Source organism: Pleurodeles waltl, chromosome 1_2 (assembly GCF_031143425.1).
Source record: "Pleurodeles waltl isolate 20211129_DDA chromosome 1_2, aPleWal1.hap1.20221129, whole genome shotgun sequence".
Taxonomy (NCBI): Eukaryota; Metazoa; Chordata; class Amphibia; order Caudata; family Salamandridae; genus Pleurodeles; species Pleurodeles waltl.
In genome coordinates, this window is record NC_090437.1 from 1,220,052,876 (window position 1) to 1,220,071,278 (window position 18,403).

The window sequence follows — 18,403 nt, forward strand, 5'->3', positions numbered from 1 at the left end:
AGTTTTGTCCTTTTTTGGTATTAGAAAGTACAGTGAGTAAACTCCTGTGTTTTTCTGTAGACTTGGTACTAATTCTATTGCGTCCTTTTGCAGTAATGCTTGAACTTCTAGTCCTAGAAGATCTATATGCTGTTTTGACATATTGTGCGTTTTCGGTGGGGACGTTTGGAGGGAATTGGAGAAATTCTATGCAATAACCATGTTGGATAATTGCTAAGACCCAAGTGTCTGTTGTTATTTCCTCCCAAGATTTGTAGAACTGGCTTAGTCTTCCCCCCACTGGTGTTGTGTGAAGGGATTGTGTGACTTGTGAGTCACTGTTTATTTTGAGGGGTTTTGGGACCTTGACATTTTCCCCGATTTCTTGGGAATTGGCCTCCTCTGTATTGTCCCCGAAAACCTCCCCTTTGATATTGTCCCTGGTAGGTAGGTGGTCTTGTCTGTGAGGTGTTGGTTTCTGTGGGTTGACCTCGAAACCCTCCCCTAAAAGGTGTCTTCCGAAATGTGCCTCTGCTCTGCGGGGAGTACAGTGCGCCCATGGCTTTGGCTGTATCGGTGTCCTTTTTTAGTTTTTCAATGGCAGTGTCCACCTCCGGCCCAAACAATTGCTGTTCATTAAACAGCATATTGAGCACAGCCTGTTGTATTTCAGGTTTGAACCCAGATGTGAGCAGCCATGCGTGCCTCCTTATTGTGACTGAAGTGTTTATTGTCCTTGCAGCTGTATCCGCTGCATCCATGGAAGACCGTATCTGATTGTTCGAGATACTTTGTCCCTCTTCCACCACCTGTTGCGCTCTTTTTTGGAACTCTTTGGGTAGGTGTTAGATGAAATGTTGCATTTCATCCCAATGAGCCCTGTCGTATCTCGCCAAGAGTGCTTGCGAGTTGGCGATACGCCACTGATTTGCTGCTTGTGCTGCAACCCTTTTTCCCGCTGCATCAAATTTGCGGCTCTCCTTGTCCGGAGGTGGTGCGTCGCCTGATGTATGCGAGTTGGCTCTCTTACGAGCTGCCCCCACAACTACTGAGTCCGGTGTCAGTTGTGTTGTAATAAATATAGGGTCTGTGGGTGGTGCCTTATATTTTTTCTCCACCCTTGGAGTTATGGCTCTGCCTTTAACTGGCTCCTGAAATATTTGTTTCGAGTGCCTTAGCATTCCTGGGAGCATGGGAAGGCTTTGATAATGGCTATGGGTGGAGGACAGGGTGTTAAAGAGGAAGTCATCCTCAATAGGTTCCGAATGTAGTGATACATTGTGGAATTCGGCTGCCCTAGCCACCACCTGTGCATAAGATGTACTGTCCTCAGGTGGTGACGGTTTAGTTGGGTACGACTCTGGGCTATTGTCCGATACTGGAGCGTCGTAGAGGTCCCATGCATCTGGATCATCTTGGCTCATTGTGGTATGAGCTGGTGAGTGTGTTAATGGTGGAGTTTGCGCCGGTGATGCATGAGTTGATGGTGGTGGAGAAGGTGGTGGAGTTACTTTCTTTACCACCTTTGCTTGTGGTTGCTTGTCTCCTTGTTGGAAGGCAAGTTTCCTTTTCATCTTGATTGGGGGAAGAGTGCTGATCTTCCCTGTATCTTTTTGAATAAAGGGCCGCCTTTGCGTGTGATCTGGCTCTATTGTTTGTAATTCCTCTTCAAATCTGTGTTTTTTCATTTGAGAGGACAGTCCTTGTTCCTCTGAGTAGGAACTAATTCTCGGTTCGGATGCCGGATGTTTCGGCACCGAAACCGTTTCTATTGATTTTTTCGGCTCCGTCAAAATCTTTTTTCTTTTCTGCGTCGTGCCCTCTCGGTGCCGACCAACTTCGTGCCGCTTTCTCGGTGCCGAATCTTTTCTGCGCCACTGTCTCGGGCCCGAGATTGCTGCGTGCCTGTATCTCGACCGGAGTCGGATGACTTCGACACCAGCTCGCCCTTTTTCGGTGCCGATGGACTGTCACCTACTTTTCGGGTTAAGCCATGGCCTGTTGGCGGTGGCGTCCCCTGGGCTTTGTCAGTCTTTTCGTGAGCTTTTTGTTTCGACGTCTTACTCACGGTTGACGTTTCTTCGGCGTTGAGTTCTTCGGAATCCGACTCGTGGATGGAGAAAGTTTCTTCTTCTTCCTCCTCGAACCGTTGTTGTCCTGTCGGCGTGGACGCCATCTGCAATCTCCTGGCTCTTCGGTCTCTGAGCATTTTCCTCGACCGAAACGCGCAACAGGCTTCGCACGTATCCTCCTTGTGCTCGGGGGACAGGCACAAGTTACAGACCAAATGTTGATCCGTATAAGGATATTTATTATGGCATTTAGGACAGAATCGGAACGGGGTCCGTTCCATCAGTCTTGAAGTCGCACGCGGTCGGGCCGACCAGGCCCCGACGGGGGATCGAAATTACCCCGAAGGGCTACCGGAGCTCTTCAAGATTCGGTGTCGATTTGTTCTAACTAACCCGATACCGAACGAAACAATACCGACGAATTTTTCCGAGATTCTGACTAACTTTCCGACCCGAAACACGGAGCGAAAAGGAACACGTCCGAACCCGATGGCGGAAAAAAAACAATCTAAGATGGAGTCGACGCCCATGCGCAATGGAACCGAAGTGGGAGGAGTCCCTCGGTCTTGTGACTCGAAAACACTTCTTCTAAGAAAAACAACTTGTAACACTCCGAGCCCAACACCAGACGGCGTACTGTGCACAGCATGTGTATCTGCAGCTACACATGCCACCGAACATATATATATAGGAGCCACCCATGCACGCCGTCAATTTTCTTTTTCAACTCTTCCACGCTCCCAGACACGGATCAAACATGGCAGTTTGTTGAATCTAAAATGGAGTGGAAGGACTGTAGTTAGGAATCTGCAGTTACAAAGGGTATCTAACAGGAAAGAGAGTCACACATGGTAATTAAACAGTTATTCGGATGGATACTTTTAATTGCAGATTCTTCACCTTTTGAACAGATACCAAGGTAGCAGATCTGAAAAGGTGGAGGGAATGAAGAGTGGACTTCACACCAGGAAGTCCTGCAGACCTGAGCAGGCGAAATGGCCCTTTTTGTGAGGTTAGTTGCGCCTGGCGAAGGTGCAGACAGATGCCCAACACCAGAACACTCCTTACCAACACAGTGATTGTAGCTTTTGCTCTGGTGGAATTACCTTTGTGACATTTTTAAGCACAGAATAACCCATCTGAACAACGTCTGCTTATGAATTGCCCTTTCTATTGTTGCACAGTCAAAGTGGACAAAAAGCTGGTCATTCACCCAGTAATCCATAGTCCTATACAAATTCTCAGGGCCCTCTTGGCCGCTAACAGGTGAAGGCTAGCCCCCTCCTTAAAGGATGTGGCAGAGGGAAAACAATGCAAAGAGTAATGGACTGTCTTGAATTGAAGGGTGACACCACTTTCAGTACAAAGGAAAAATGAGTTCCAGGCTTAATATCTCATTCAAAAGGTTTGCACATAGAGGATGGACTCAACACCTCCAGTTCATTGACATGAAGAAATGTCAATAAAGAAACAGTCCTAATGGTTAGCAACCTCATAGGACAGTTGCACGTAAGATCAAAAGGTGTGCACATCAAAAACATGCCAACTTAGTTAAGAAACAATAAAGGGCTCAGGGGGAAAGTGTCAGCCATTTCAGGAAACACAGGGGCTTAAGCAATAAACGGTGGTTGGGCAAAAGTAGAAAGGGTGAAGGGATCGTTAAATAGGCTTTAACATTACGGTGCTCCACAGAGAGCCTTGAGGTGGAAACTCTAGCACATAGTAAGAGTGACGGTGCACATTTTCGGCAGTGGCAAAAACATCTACCTAAGGCACACCCTACTGCGCAAAGATCCCTTGGGCCACCAGATGTAGACAATATTTGTGGTCCGCCAGATGGCATGTGCTAAGTTGGTCCATCCTGACACTTAACTCACTTGATGCCTGGCTGCTAGAGAGATCCCCAGAAACTCGAACCACCTCCAAAGTCTCAGTACTTCCTGGTTAAGAGCCCACAACCCTATACCTCCCCGTTTGTTGCAGTAGCATATGGAGGTTGTGCTGTCAATTTGGAATGCTTGCCTTCCACTTGATGGATGGAGAAAGGCTTCAGGGCCAAGAGGACGGCTCAAAGCTCCAGACGACTGATATGGTGACTCTGCTCCACCAGAAAACAAAGGCCCCTGATTTCCATCTTGACCAGGGGGCCTCCCGAGCTCAGAAATTATGTATCCGTCACTTCTGAGCTCTGGGTGAGGCAGGGAGAGCAGCCTGCTGAAGATGACAGTGGCATCTATCAGCCACCAGTGACGAACCCAGGCTGTCTGGTTCAGCATAAGGATGTTATCCAAGAGGCAGCCCAAATGTTGAGCTTATTGCAGGCAAAGGTTTCACTACAGAGCTTGCATATGCCAACAGGCATTGGAAACTAGTAGAAGGCGTACAATAAGAAAACCAAGAAGCCTCAGAAATGTCCGCACAAAACGCAGGACCGAGCCCAAAACACCAGGATCATACCATACCATCAAGGTCTCACTCTCGTTGAAGGGGGTGCAAAGCCCCTGAAACTCACTGTGTCCAGGATGACCTCAATGAATGTAATACTTTGCAATATCTGCAGCTAGGACTTTGGCTCATCCCACAGAGGGCAGCAAAGGGACTGCATATGGCATGTGGGCTGTGACTGACTGCTGCAATCCTGCCTTCAGGAGCCAATCATCGAAGTACAGAAATAAGTGTACACCTCAAATATGAAAATGGGGCAGAACCACCACCAGGAAAGCAAAATGAAAGTTCTCTGGGGCTTTCATAAACTGAAGAACGTACATGTGGCACAGCAGGATGAGTGCATAAAATTATTTATCCTCCAAGAACACCATCTAATGTCCTTGATCCAGGGCAAACAGGAGCTAGGCCAGAGCTAGCATTCCAAGTTTGTCCTTTCAAATGAAAGCATTCAAAACCAAAGATCTAGAATCGATCCGAGTACCCTGCCCTCTGGATATCAAGTAATAGAAGGAGTTGCATTCTGTGCCATTCTCATCCTCTGGCACTCTCTCAATAGCCCCTCTGGCCAGGAGTGAATAAACTCTAAGAAGCCTGAAGCCATCAAAAGACCTATCCAAAACAGTTGTCTGCAGGCTCCCAGAAAACCCTGTGGTGTACAATCATGGATGACATTGGATCACTACACTAGTACACATGACGCGGCTCACGTAATCTGCCATACCCAGACTGGCTCTCAATATGTACTAAGTCACATCCTGACCCCTATGAATTGTCTGTGCAAAAGCATTTCTGAACTTTTCTGAAAAGTCTGGCAAGATCTCGCTGGGCACATTCCAGAGGGTAGGAATATAGTACCCAAACAGATACACTGCCTAAATGCAAAACTGCCAGGGATGAAAACCAGGGATGAAAACCCTCTTACCATACGTAGCAATGTGCTTTGGTTCCCCTTCCAACTGGGCCATGGGGAATGCATTAGGGTTAAACTTGCTGGTCGAAGCCTGAACCACCAAAGACTAAGGAGCTCGGTTCTGGGTAGGAAGCCAAGTTTCCCAAGGGCAGTCACCTAGTTATAGGGCTGATGGAACATTGCACACCTTAGACCTGACTGCTGCCAAAGCTTCTGTAAGAGCATCATTAAAAGTCACGCTGCACACCCAGACTGCAAGATCTCAGGAGATTTGGTTTGGTTTGGTTTCTATCGTGGGCAACCAAAGGTCAAGCAGGTCTGCTGAACTGCGGACTACAGCCACATTAGAGGCACTCTTCTCTGTAGGACAGCGCAGCGAAGAATCCAGTTCTGTCTCAAAGGAAGTCTAAAGGCCACTAGCATTTTTTAAATCTATAAATAAGCCACCGTCGTTATAAAGAGAGCGGGGTACATAGTGAGCTCCGTCAGAATCATGTCAAACATTTTGAAGGCACTGGATAACATCCAAATCCATTCCAAATTAGGCTTCGAGTCTTCAGTAATGGCACTGTCTGGGAACAGACTCCACTTTTGTAATGTCCTGAAGAGACATTGGCCAGGACAGGGATTGAGTCAGAGCTGGAATTGGCACCTCTGGAGCGGAGACTGGTGCCAGGGTAGTAGGAACAGGTGTGGCCATCAGAGAAGGTTTTGAAGTAGCAGCCACTACTAGCCATGGAGGGTCCTATTGGGGTCAGTCAATGCCAGTTTAGAGCCTGCTGCTGGAAATCCAACTGGGGCCCTTGATGGACCCATGGTGCTCCCAAGAGACCCAGAATCATCCAAACAGCTGCATCATGGGTTTTCACCTGGTGAGGGGTCAACAACTGCCCGGAAAACTCTACGTGTGTTGGGAGAAGATTACGAATGGGCTCCAAGCCAGAAAAATGGGGCAGTGTCAGGTCCTTTGACTGCCAAATACCGGACTTCTCCCCAGAGTGGTGTGATGGGAGGAGAGGAACGCCATTTGGACTTTCTTATATTTATGACAACATTTCTCTTTAGAATTACCTGAGGAAGGTGACATGGAGCAGGGCCTGGAGTAAGAATAAGCCCAAGACTTGGAGAGGGATCAGGCCCGAGCAATAGAGCTCAATCGGACTTGTTTCTTGAGCTTGATGCCTTTGCCTCACACACCCCAATGGCTTTGGGTGCATCAGAGAGAATTTGTCACAGAATGTTGAGTCATGCTGGGGGCACTAGAAACTACAGAGTGTAGGTCCATGACCAACATCTGTTTCCTGCAGTTGCAGTGCAGTTTAAAACCTGTATTCTTTGGGGAAGACATTTCTCTAGCACAACGTCATACAAGTCAGTACAGTACATAAAGTGAATGAAACACCGACAAAAGTTTGGGAGAGGAGCTCTGGAGCCACATGGTAGAATGCTAAAAGAAAGGAACGGATGTCAGTGCACAAGGGTGGTGCCTATATACAGCTTTATACCGTCACTACAAGAGCGAAGTTCAATTGCACCATTTGTCAGCCTACGGGAGAAGTTGCTGAAAAGTTACAGATCCAATCTGGCACCTGGGGGAATTTAATTTAAAAGGGGGAATCTGTGGTTAGAAGTAGACATCAGAAACACGCACCAGTGCTGTGCATTCCAGCCCATCACTCTTTTGACAATCATGTCACCCCAGTATGGACCCAGTCATATGGATATCAGCCTTGACCCTGTGCTATTAGAAACAGTTCAGTACAAACTGCTATTTCGCCCTGATCGGGGCTCTTCACACGGGTGTGTAACTTGGTTCTAGTGGCACAGTGAGGATATGAACCACGTCTGGGCATACTTTTCGCTACTGGAGACATTACATGAAACACACAAAAGTTGATGGAAGGATGCTTGCAATATGTCTAACCACTGGCACTCACTTGGGGTAGCATTCCAGCCCACCCTTTTGTTGCTTACAATACCACTTCAGTTTGGACCCCGCCATATGCCAATCAGTCTTGACCATGCTCCAATAGGAAGAGTCCAGTCCGAACTACCAAGCAAGTTCCTGCATACAGTAAATTGCATCTAAAACAATATGTGGCACATAAATTGATTTAAATATTCAGAGTCAGAACAGTTGCTATGGATTCAATGAAACATAATTCATCTATATTGCCACTCCACAGCTGGAACTGTTACAAACGCCAACAATAAATCATAAATGTATGCGGACATGAACACAACTGTACTGAAAGCCACCTTTCTCTCCTTACATACCACAGAGACAGCTCCACTTCATATGAAAGGTCGGTCCAAGATTTAAATAGTGACCTGAGATGGAAGATGATTCTCAGTGGTAGAATCTAAACTTTGGATCATTCTAAGCTAGTACTCACAAAAGGAATAGAAATGGCTTTTATAAAAAAACACTTCTACTAAACGAGATTAGGCACATTAGAAGTTACAAGCACTTTGACACCACAGTTTTATTTTAGCAGTATACAAATGTTAATCTAACCTCTATTGTTCATTACAACTACAAACCTGATTTCAGCCTTCTCATTGCATGTAAACAGGATTGGCTTGTCTTGGGATTCATGCCTAGCAAACTTATATTACAGCTCAGCACGTCATGTTTTCAGCAACGGAATTCAAGGCAGATTTCATGATGTGGCATTAATCTACAGCTGGATGTCATCCACTGTATCAATGCAGTAGATAAAGTCTGCATTCGCCATGAATACAGACATGCCTCAGTGTCTGTGTGTGCAAGTGGAAGTCAGGTATGAGTAAATCATATCCTGAATAATTTCAGGGTACTCAACATATAAAGAGATACATTTATGTACTGATAATCAAGTCATTGGCTAGCTTTAACACCAGGCATGACCGTGGGTCCTGCAGGGTGGACAACCTGACTGAAGAATGCACATTCACTTTGTTATGTATTTTATGCGTGTTTGCTGAAGCAAAGGGATTCAGTGACAATGAAACCCACTAATCATTACCTGCTAGGTTGAGAGGTTAACTTTGTCAGCTTATCCCTGATGACCTTCCAGGTTGCTGCAGCACACGTTGGATCAAGCTCCTCCTCATTCTTTTTTGGACGGGGTCGCAACCCTGCACCAACAGGCTTCGGGGCGAGAGCTTTCTTTACAACTAGGTTCGGTGTTGATGCCACTGGTTTCTTAAAGGCCAAAGCTTTCTTTCCTTCTTTACAAGTTGACGACTGCTCCAAGCCTATGAAAGATACGCAAGTACAAAAATATTTTGTGAGTTGCTATTCCAAATAAACTAAGTTGGAATGCTCATCACTTGAATCACACCTATTCAAACACAATATCCTTTCCATATACTAGACTTTATTGATTGTGACGTCATTACCCTTACCCTACCTCATACAGACGTACTGTTACAAAATAAAGTATATACATGATACTAAAAGCCTTCTAAATAAAACTCCTAACATTACCCTCTTTTTTTTATAAACTGCCTTACACCACAGAGTTTCTATGCGCTATAATAATAATAGGCAATACTATTACCTAGTTTAACCCCCTTCAGTGTGCCGAATGGCCGGAGAGCCATCGACGACACAGTAGGTGTGTGCATCGGATGGCTCCCGGCCACCATGGCACCTACCCAGGGGGGGAAGGGCTGGCGCCCCTCCCCCCCCTTGGGGCCATCATTTTGCACCCGCCCCCCTCCACCACCACCAGGGATGGCAGCGGAAGCGCTTCCACTGCCCCCCTGACCGCTCTCCGGGGCATCTGATGATGCCTTGTTGTAGTGGAACAGGAGAGTGTTCCTAGAGTTGGAGTGGTGGAGGATGTGGTTAGATTGAAAGATCAAAACTTTGCTGATTACACTCCTCCCACGCCCAAATAAAACAATCCCAGTAAGAGATGTAGAACCTGTATGCGATGAGGCGTGCAGAAGAGTAGTGTGCACTGCCCTGAGTGTCCATCTAAACCTGGGCAGTGTGTGCCCGCATGATTTAGATTGTATTACACGCAAAAAGGTTTTTGGGTGCACCCGTGTGCCGGCTGCCATTAGTGTGATGTATTTAGTTAGAGCTGCTGTGTTTGTAGCTTTGTATTTACTTACAATTGGTTTTGTTTTCTTATGTTTAAAAAAAAAAAAAAAAAAAAAAAAAAAAAAAAAGGTGATGGCGGCATGTGTGGATTGCGCTTTGGCTGGCCGTGTGTCCGTGGACTGGTGCCTGACTGGCGGTGTGCATGGACTGGTGCTTGGCTGGCGGTGTGCATGGACTGGCGCTTGGCTGGCGGTGTGTGTGAGCTGGCACTTGGCTGCCAGAGTGTGAGTAGTGACTTGCTGCTGGTCACTGCACACACTGCAGGCCAAACGTCAGTCCCCACACTCTGTCAGTGGATGTGATTGCTATGTCAGGCATATCGGCTTATGAAAGTGATGGGCCCTTGAATGGTGATGTTTATTTGAGTTTTGTAATGTGCTGGGCCCGCATCTGGCGGTGTGAATGGTCTTGTGTGTGTCACATATGAAAGGTGTGTGAATGGACTGTAAGGTGGTTGGTGCCTTGATGCGGCTGTACAGCTCACGAGTTGTCAGTCACTGGTTCAGTTTTTTGACCTAGCAATTATTAACAGTGCATTTCCTTTTTATGAAATCTCTTGCTAATGAAACTTATATATTGAACCACCATTCTCCCTTGTGCCAAATCCAACTAGTATGTGTGTGTAGCAATAAACAGAGTGAGAAGAGAGTGCTTGATCACCTTCCCAAATTACTATCAACAACCACAAGAAGCACACTAAACAAGACTCTTACTTCTGTGATGCCCCAAACACTGAAATCATGAAAATCACTGTTTTTAACCCTTGTATAGGGTTACCACGATTAAAAACAAGCTATCATAATGGGTAACCACAAGACATTTTTATTGCACTTCTCCTCTAAGTTGGGAATTCAACTCACGGAAAAAACCCAGCTCTGCTGTAAAAAGGCTTCGAAGCACACCCCTGGCACGCTAAGTGACTCGAGTGGGTCCCCAATGATGAAGCATGCCACCAACTAGATTGGTGGGCGAGCGGTCTTTTTAACAGAACCCAAGGGTGTTTTTTTCACGCTTTCTTCTGTTGCACGTTTTTTCAATTTTTCAAAAATAAAAACAACATAATTTAGCTGTATTTTGGCTAATTTCTCGGTCCCCTCCAGGGGAATCCACAAACCCTGGGTACCTTTAGAATCCCCAGGATTTTGGAAACAAACACATACACACTTTTTGCATGGATAGCTGTGGACAAAATGTTATGAGGGCCTAAGCGCGAACTACCCCAAACAGCCTAAAAAAAGGCTTAGGACGAAGGGAATGGGGCGGACTTAGCAGCGAAGGGGTTAATTGTGCAGAGTTTAATGACTCTGGAAGCATGAAATGCCGAGTTGGCAAAGCTACTATTCAAATTCGTAACCTGGAGTTCACCTACTGGAGTGTGAAATTAAGACTTTGTTCTTGGGAACTAAAACAACCATTTGTTTAGGACTTACTTTCTTTAACTTCGAAAAAAGCGAGGTTATAAACAAAACGTTCCATAAGCAGAACAAAACGTTATTTGAAATTATTAACAATAAACGAATCAAAAAACAAACTCCTGAGAACAAGCCAAATTGTAACTTATTATTTAATGGAAAGCACATCTACCACTCTTCTCTCAAACACATTGCCCGTTTGCAATATATGCAATCACATGTACTGATTTTAAGTAAGCAAGTTTGCAATAGAGAACTCGGAATTTTGTAGCTACTCGTACATGGTAAAAATGTAGAACCTAAGTTTTAGCAGGCATTTCAATACCTAAGGAAACAAAATAAATCTTGGGATTGTTTTAAACAAAAATCACAATCTTGTGTTATCTTCTAGTTTTGCCAAGAGCTAAGCTTTCGATGTGCTCCTAAACTGTGTTTTGAAAAGAACCATGAAATATCCACATTGTTGTTTTTTAAATTACCAAATTGCAACTTTTGTCTGAAGCAATAAGGAAAACAGCGTTCAAAAGATAAATCAATGAAGGGAAATAGGCAGGCAGAGATTTGAGCTGAAAGTTAGACTAGTGAATGCTGACATTATTGATTTCAGTCAGCTCAGATGGCCTTGTAATTAAAATGTAAATTTGTGAACGAGATTATGTTCAGACAGAACTGGTGGGATTACAAGAAAGGGGGGGAGGGGTGTAGACAAAAAGCCTCAGTGAAAACTCAGAAAGAAAAGCAGAGGCGGGCTATACAAGCTTTCTGCGGGAGCAGAGGTGTTGAGGTTTAAGCCAATATTTGTGGTATCACCAAACTGTCCATTTGATTAATAGAGGCTCAACATACCCTTTTAAAGGGATCACAAACACACATCCCAACCCTCTTGTGGTAAAGGTGGTTTTAGCAGCAGCTGGTGATCTCTGAAAGTGTTACAGCCCTACTATTTGCCCCATTCCGGCCAGCGAGCCCAACTATGTCTAGGGGGTTTTGGGGTGCTCTTCTCCTGAACCCCATGGATATTCTCTGTAATGGAAAGAAAATACACCCAGAATGCCAATGCCAACATTTTCCTCGGGTGTCCCACATGGCAAGAATTACTTAAAAAATAAAGTTAACAAGGCTGGACCGCTTCAAATTGTGGAAAACAGCTTTGTTCGCAGATTATTATATTTGTTCTAGGCATCACAGTCACCTTAACATGCCATGAGGAACTAGGGCTGACATTTTTTAAAGACTTGATTGGTCTAGCCCCATTAATGCTTTCGGTAAAAGTTTGGGGTACCCCTGAATCTGCCGTGATCATAATTGATTGTTTGTCCCTAGCTAAAGTAACACAGATTCCTTGGTTATCATCTGTTTAAAGCACATTTAACATAATAGGCCTCATAGACCTGTTTGATGACCCACATATGATCAAGCAAACTCACAAGCTACACGTTAAACACTGTTACTTGAACTACTGCTGAAATTCACGCCTAGAACTCACCCCGGCCCACCGTTAGGAATGCTCAGTTTCCACAGCGAGTGGGATGGAGCCATACCTGGGGTGGATTGAGAAGTCTACCCACTGGCATTGGTTAACAACTCTTAGGTTGGAAACCCTGCATTATAAATTTGCCTTCCCAGTAGCAGGGGTTTTGAGCAGGAATCTCCTGCCCGGCGGGTGCGCCGGCGTTTCGACACAGAGCACCTGCCACCTTATTTTGTTTTACGCCCTGTACACAGTGCCAAGACGCTCTTTTCTGGTTCCGCTCTTGCACGAATCGAATCTGAGACTCCAAAGAGATGGAGTAACATATTTGCAGTACTCAGGTGTGCAGGAACTGTGTTTCTCTGTATTAAACTTTATAACAAAAGCTTTTCAGATACGGAAGAGATATGGAACATAACGCATTATTTATTCTGTGGCGGCTTATGCTTCTTTTATGCTTTTTATTTATCTTGAGTTTGGGGTTTTTAGATTTTGATGACGTTCCTAGTTCTAGTGAAGCGCAACTTTTTAATTACATAGCATTTTTTTGGCTCATGCACTTTATATACGCTTTATTTGGGCTTGATGTTTGTATGACACCATGACGATATTTGTGGTTTTGTAATGGTTTGAATTCCGTAAGATGTTTTAATTTCCGTGTTTATGCTTTGATGGCCTCTGGTCAAATAACGTTTATTTTGACTGACTACTTAAAAAATATGCCAGCTCTAGCATTTTGCCATGGACACCCTATTTTCTAATAATTACCTTCAATATGCCAGCCCCAGCATTTTGCTGTGGGTGGCCCTTATGCCAAGAATTACATTTAATATGCCAGCACCGGAATTTTGCCACGAGGGTCCTGTATGCCAAGAATTACCTCTAATGTGCCAACGTTAGCATTTTGTCACATGTGCTTCTTGTGCGAACTTTAGCATTTTGCCATAGGTACCCTATACTCCAAGAATTACCTCCAGTATGCCAAGTCCAGTGACAGATTCAGAAGCTTAACGCACTCACTCACACTCTCTCAGACTCATTTTCACTCACTCAGTTCGTAGTCTCACAGTTTCACTTATTCTATGTTTTTAAGACTTTACTTAGGGTTGTGTGAATATAAACCTGACCAGTGCAGCTAGATCACATACACAACAGATACAGGCACTACTACACCTTATTTTAATTTAACAGGAGAAGACCAGATCACTCATTTGGCCATCAAAAAACCAGTCAAAAGACATGAGAGACACAAATCTCATTACAATCGATGATGCATCTCCTTAGAGACATGACAACCCGCACAATTTGTAATTTCCTTGACTCCACAGAGCGTCAGCAATTCCAGACCCGCAATGTTTAGCGGTTAGCAGACGGATGTTGTTTCTATTCTCTGTGTAGCTAGATAGTTGCAGCGTCTCTCGAATATTCCTGCATTTTAGGCATCGGAGCTTTCATCCAAGTTTTCAGCAGACAGCGTTTGCCAAGAGACTTAACAGCCCCGGCCAAGCGGCTGGTTGTCACAGAGATATGTTTGAGGGAGCAATTCACAGGCCCTACTACATCATCAATAATTCGCACCGCCGCCTGCCAAAAAGAGAACACCATTGGGTAATCCCAGGCCAGACGGAATAAGCCTGATTATGTGCATCTATGCCTGAAAAAGGCAGCCATCCCTTTCTGAGTGAATGCTATGCAAAGAAGCATTGGTAAATGCATTAGGTTTCGCCTATGTGATTAATAATACATTGAAGCTTGGTGAATAGTTGTGCAATATAAGTTACTGAAACTCCGTTCTGGTATCATGACTTGTTTTATAAGAAAGGCAATATATTACACAAATAAAAAAGCACTCTTTGAAGTTACACACCACCACTCCATCCAAACTGACCCGCCACCACTCTACACATTCACACAATCAAATAAAGCAGAGTAGCTTGCCCATTTTTAGCAAAAGCATTTGCATTTTTGTATTTTGCTTTTTAAACGACGAGGTGCGAGACAGGCAAGAGCTTCCCACTATACAGTACAAACTCAGGTCCGTTTTCGGCACAATAGCATTAGATGAAAAACTACTCCAAAAGTTGTTCTTTATTATTAACATATGTCAACAGTGCAGTGCTGCATGCTGCCTACGCGGTTTTGGAGAACATAGCGCATCATTAATGTTGAATTAGTTGTCTTTAGATGAAGTTTTCTATGTTTAAAGGAAGCCCACCCTTTTCATAGTGCCTTTGCTGTTCGCTACAAAAATAGTATCATTATTTCACTATCCTACAGTAAATTATATATTTTAAGAAGACTTCCAACCTCCCCCCCAAAAAATTTAACTTCCGATTTACCACAAAAAACTAAGCAATTTAGGAAAAAAGAAATGGGGACCAACTGCGTAGGCCGGGTTTGGAAGGTTGTAAAACCTCACACAATTCCCAATTCTGTGGGATTTAGCACTTATATTTACCACCAATGTGACTTGGCGGTAAATGGGAGGTGGCCTTCAGTTTGGGATGCTGGTGGAGGTAGTGGGGCGAGGGGAGGGAAAGGAAGTGGAAGCCATTTCCTAACAGGATGGTGAGTGGGGCCAGAGGGCCGGGGAACCAGTCCTGGCTGGTGTAGTGGGTAAGGGATCTTATCAGCTCAATTTTTCCGGGCCAGGAAAATCAGGTGTCGTGTTCCTGCACCCTCGGAAACCAGGTGTATAAACAGCAGGCTATTCGTGACCCTGTGGAGTGGAATTCTGATCTGTCCAATTCATAATGAGGGCTACTGTATGCGGAGGCTAAAAGAACACTTCATTATCCCATCCCACTCGGAGTACTCCTACACAGAACTAGTTTAACTTTTAATACTGCAGAAGACTGCACATAATAAAAGTGAAAACGAGTCAGAGTGACAGCGACCTTCCCAGAATGCTAACAAATTAGTTTTGTGAGAAAAAGAAACCCATCTGCCGAAAAAGAAAGTAATAACGAGGGAGGATTTGGGACGGGCAAGCGGCACCCTGGGAGGGGTCTTGAGAGCAGAAAAGTAGTGTTGTGGGAGAGGGTTTGAAGTAATGAAGCAGGCACGTTGAATCATCCAAGTAGTGCTCTTCCATGATTTCTCTGCTCCAGTTCTCGCATGCCAGTGAGCAGTAAGATGATTCGGGGTAAGTGCCAGAGCTGCCGACTTCAGAGCTGAGGAACCAGGTTCGGCTCAGCATCCTGTGTTCATGGGCAAGTCACTTAATCTCTCTCTGCCTCCAAAAAATGATTGTGTCCTTGTGTAATGTAACTGATGCTAATGTAAGTGCTCTGATACATTCGGGGTCGCGTCAGTGCTATATAAAACTGCAAAAAAAAAAAAAAAAAAAAAAAAAAGGACTTAAGCAAATAATTTACTTCAGCCTCATGCGTTAGTGTATTCTAATTGTGACCCACACGTTTTAATGATGGAAGGACGAGAAGTTATAAAAAAGAAAATGGATATACATTTGATGATGAAGGAACAAAATGCTGTGAGGAGCGACAACGACGAACACAAAAGAATAATAAAACAGTGAAACAAAAATAAAAACAAGCACGGCGCAAGTGCTGTGAAGGCAAAACCTTAAAAAAAAGTCCCACAAAGTGAATAAAAACAGTACTTGGGCCTCGGGACACTGATAAGAATAAACATACGAACAAGCTTTGGAAAATGCAGGAAATAGTATGCTACAGCCAATAGAAACCGAGGAAAAGTTAAGTGCGAAGCACAGGAACCAATGAAAAGCCATGGTGTGATGTAAGCCCCTTTTAAGACTTATATTTAATACAATAGATTTCAAAAGCAGATCTCAAGCACTGGTAGGTAAACCTAAAAACAAGCATTTGCAATGCAGCAGGTTTTGCATTTACTTGAGTTGGAGCTATTGGTATTGTACATGCATAACTGGACTTTTTTTGCCACATTAATTGGTCAACCCTGCCACATATTTTGGTCCTTTCTGCCACATAATTCCAGTGGCCCTGCATATAACTAAAGAGCTAGTGGCCTACTGGAATATTTTTTTTAAACAAGGCCTTTAAAACACAAACTACTCCCATGTGCAAAACATATTTAATTGACAGTTGATACAGGCGACATTGCCAGCAGGGCAATGATAAAATAATTATACTCCAAGAATGCATGCTTACTGGATCACTGTCTCTTTACTGCAGTCTGGGGAGTTGAACAAAATGCCCATGATTTTTCACACTCTGGAGGAGAGCCATCTTACATAATATTAATGATCCTCAGTCTTGAACTGAAATATTAGTTATAAAATAGTGACCACTGTACATCAACTGTAAGCTCTCCTCAAGGTTAGTTTTATAAATACATGCACACACATGCCATGTTTCACAGACTCAAACGTGTGTAGTTCATCAAGTCAGTTGATTTGTATTCAAAGCTTGTATCAAGTTATAAAAATACAAATACAAGTCTCAGAATGCAAAGCAGAAACAAACTAATTGAGAGAATCAGGTTTTGAACTAGGGAGCTGGATAACTCTACAAATACTACTCCAAGGGCTGGCTTCCAACTTTACGTATCGCAGTAAAAACACGGCAAAGCTAGGATTTCAGTACCTTACCTGACTGATTTCATCACAGACTGCAGCTACAGCTCAGAAGCTGGTGTTGGCTGTCTGCACATGGTTTGGAAGCGGCCGCAGTGCACAAGGTTCAAATATATTTATTAAGGAGTTCAGTAAAGTTGTAATATTGCGCTCAAACAAATAACTCAATATTCCTGAAGGCCCAAAAAACCAAACATTTTCAAAGCAGAAAAACACGGCTGCTGCATATAAATGTTAAAGCACTGAGGCACTGTAATTTTAAAGATGTCAAAATAACTCTGGTGATTAATATTCTTTCTGGAGAGAGAACGTACTTTTATTTAGTGGAAGCATGGAGTCATCATAAGGTAGAGCCAGAGGGTTGATATGCCTGCTGCATTGAATGTGTGCTAGGCAAATCACAAAGTGCATATACTGTAAAAATGTCAAAATAACTCTGGCAATTTACGTTCTTTCTGGAGAGAGAACGTACTTTTGTCTAGTGGAACCTTGGAGTCATTGTAAGGTAGAGCAGAAGGTTCATGTGCCTGCTGCAAAGCAAGTGTACTAGGCAGATCACAAAGTGCATTTAGTGTAAAAATGTCAAATAACTCTGGCAATCAATGTCCTTTCTGGAGAGAGAACGGCCTTATGTTTTCGCCTCCAGGTCAAATCTCGACTATGAAGCCACTTGAGGTCTCTGCTGTGTGTCCTGGTGACCCTTTGTTTTTGTCCACGCTCCCTACCGCCTGCTTCTAACTCCATAAAGACCTCATTTTCCACACTGGGCACAGTGACACCCACCTACATCTTGCCCGGCATGACGGGCAACGGTGCTTTCAACACACCTCAGGACGTGGAAAGAAAATGCTTTCTGATGTGCCTGGAAGCACTAATGAAAAACAAATACATAAATATTTGACATGCTTTATCCAAGAACAAAATCTGGTAACCTACAGATCATGCGAATAAAAGCCAAAAGCAAAAATTAAATGACTCTTATTAGGTAACAGTGTAAACAGTGTGAGCAGCGCTCAGATACCGCTGATTGAGTTCGTGCTCTGAGCACCATGGCAGCCACGGAGCGCACACAAAAGAAAAAACTAGTTTGCCCACGCTACGTATACAGGCAATCGTGCAATTATCCCTGTAACAGGATTGGTGTCCAAGGGAGTAACCAAACCCCCACCCCCTCCCCAAGGCAGGACAAACGTAAAACCTTTACCAGTGACATCAAGTGATTTTTGAAAGGCAAGCTCACAAATAAAAAAGTGATGGGCGTTATTAAAAGCACACCATACTTACAACATGTGAAATCGCTTGCGTGCTCGACCTAACTAGGGTAACAGTAGAGCCTGTTCATTAACTTTATAAGTGAATCTATTCGGGCTTATGACTGATTGATACCTTCCCAGCTTGCAGCACACCACTTTTCTTAGTATCTGTTGGGATGAGGTCCC

General features: G+C 44.1%; 1 protein-coding gene across 2 annotated transcripts in view; it reads right to left on the reverse strand.

Moving 5' to 3' along the window:
- UVSSA (UV stimulated scaffold protein A) overlaps positions 1 to 18,403 on the reverse strand; it is a 268,598-nt gene that overhangs the window by 103,122 nt on the left and 147,073 nt on the right. For both annotated transcript variants that reach the window (XM_069204021.1, XM_069204029.1), the window contains one exon: positions 8,418 to 8,649. In XM_069204021.1, the coding sequence (XP_069060122.1) occupies positions 8,418 to 8,649 (232 nt within the window). The remainder of the gene's footprint in view (positions 1 to 8,417; positions 8,650 to 18,403) is intronic.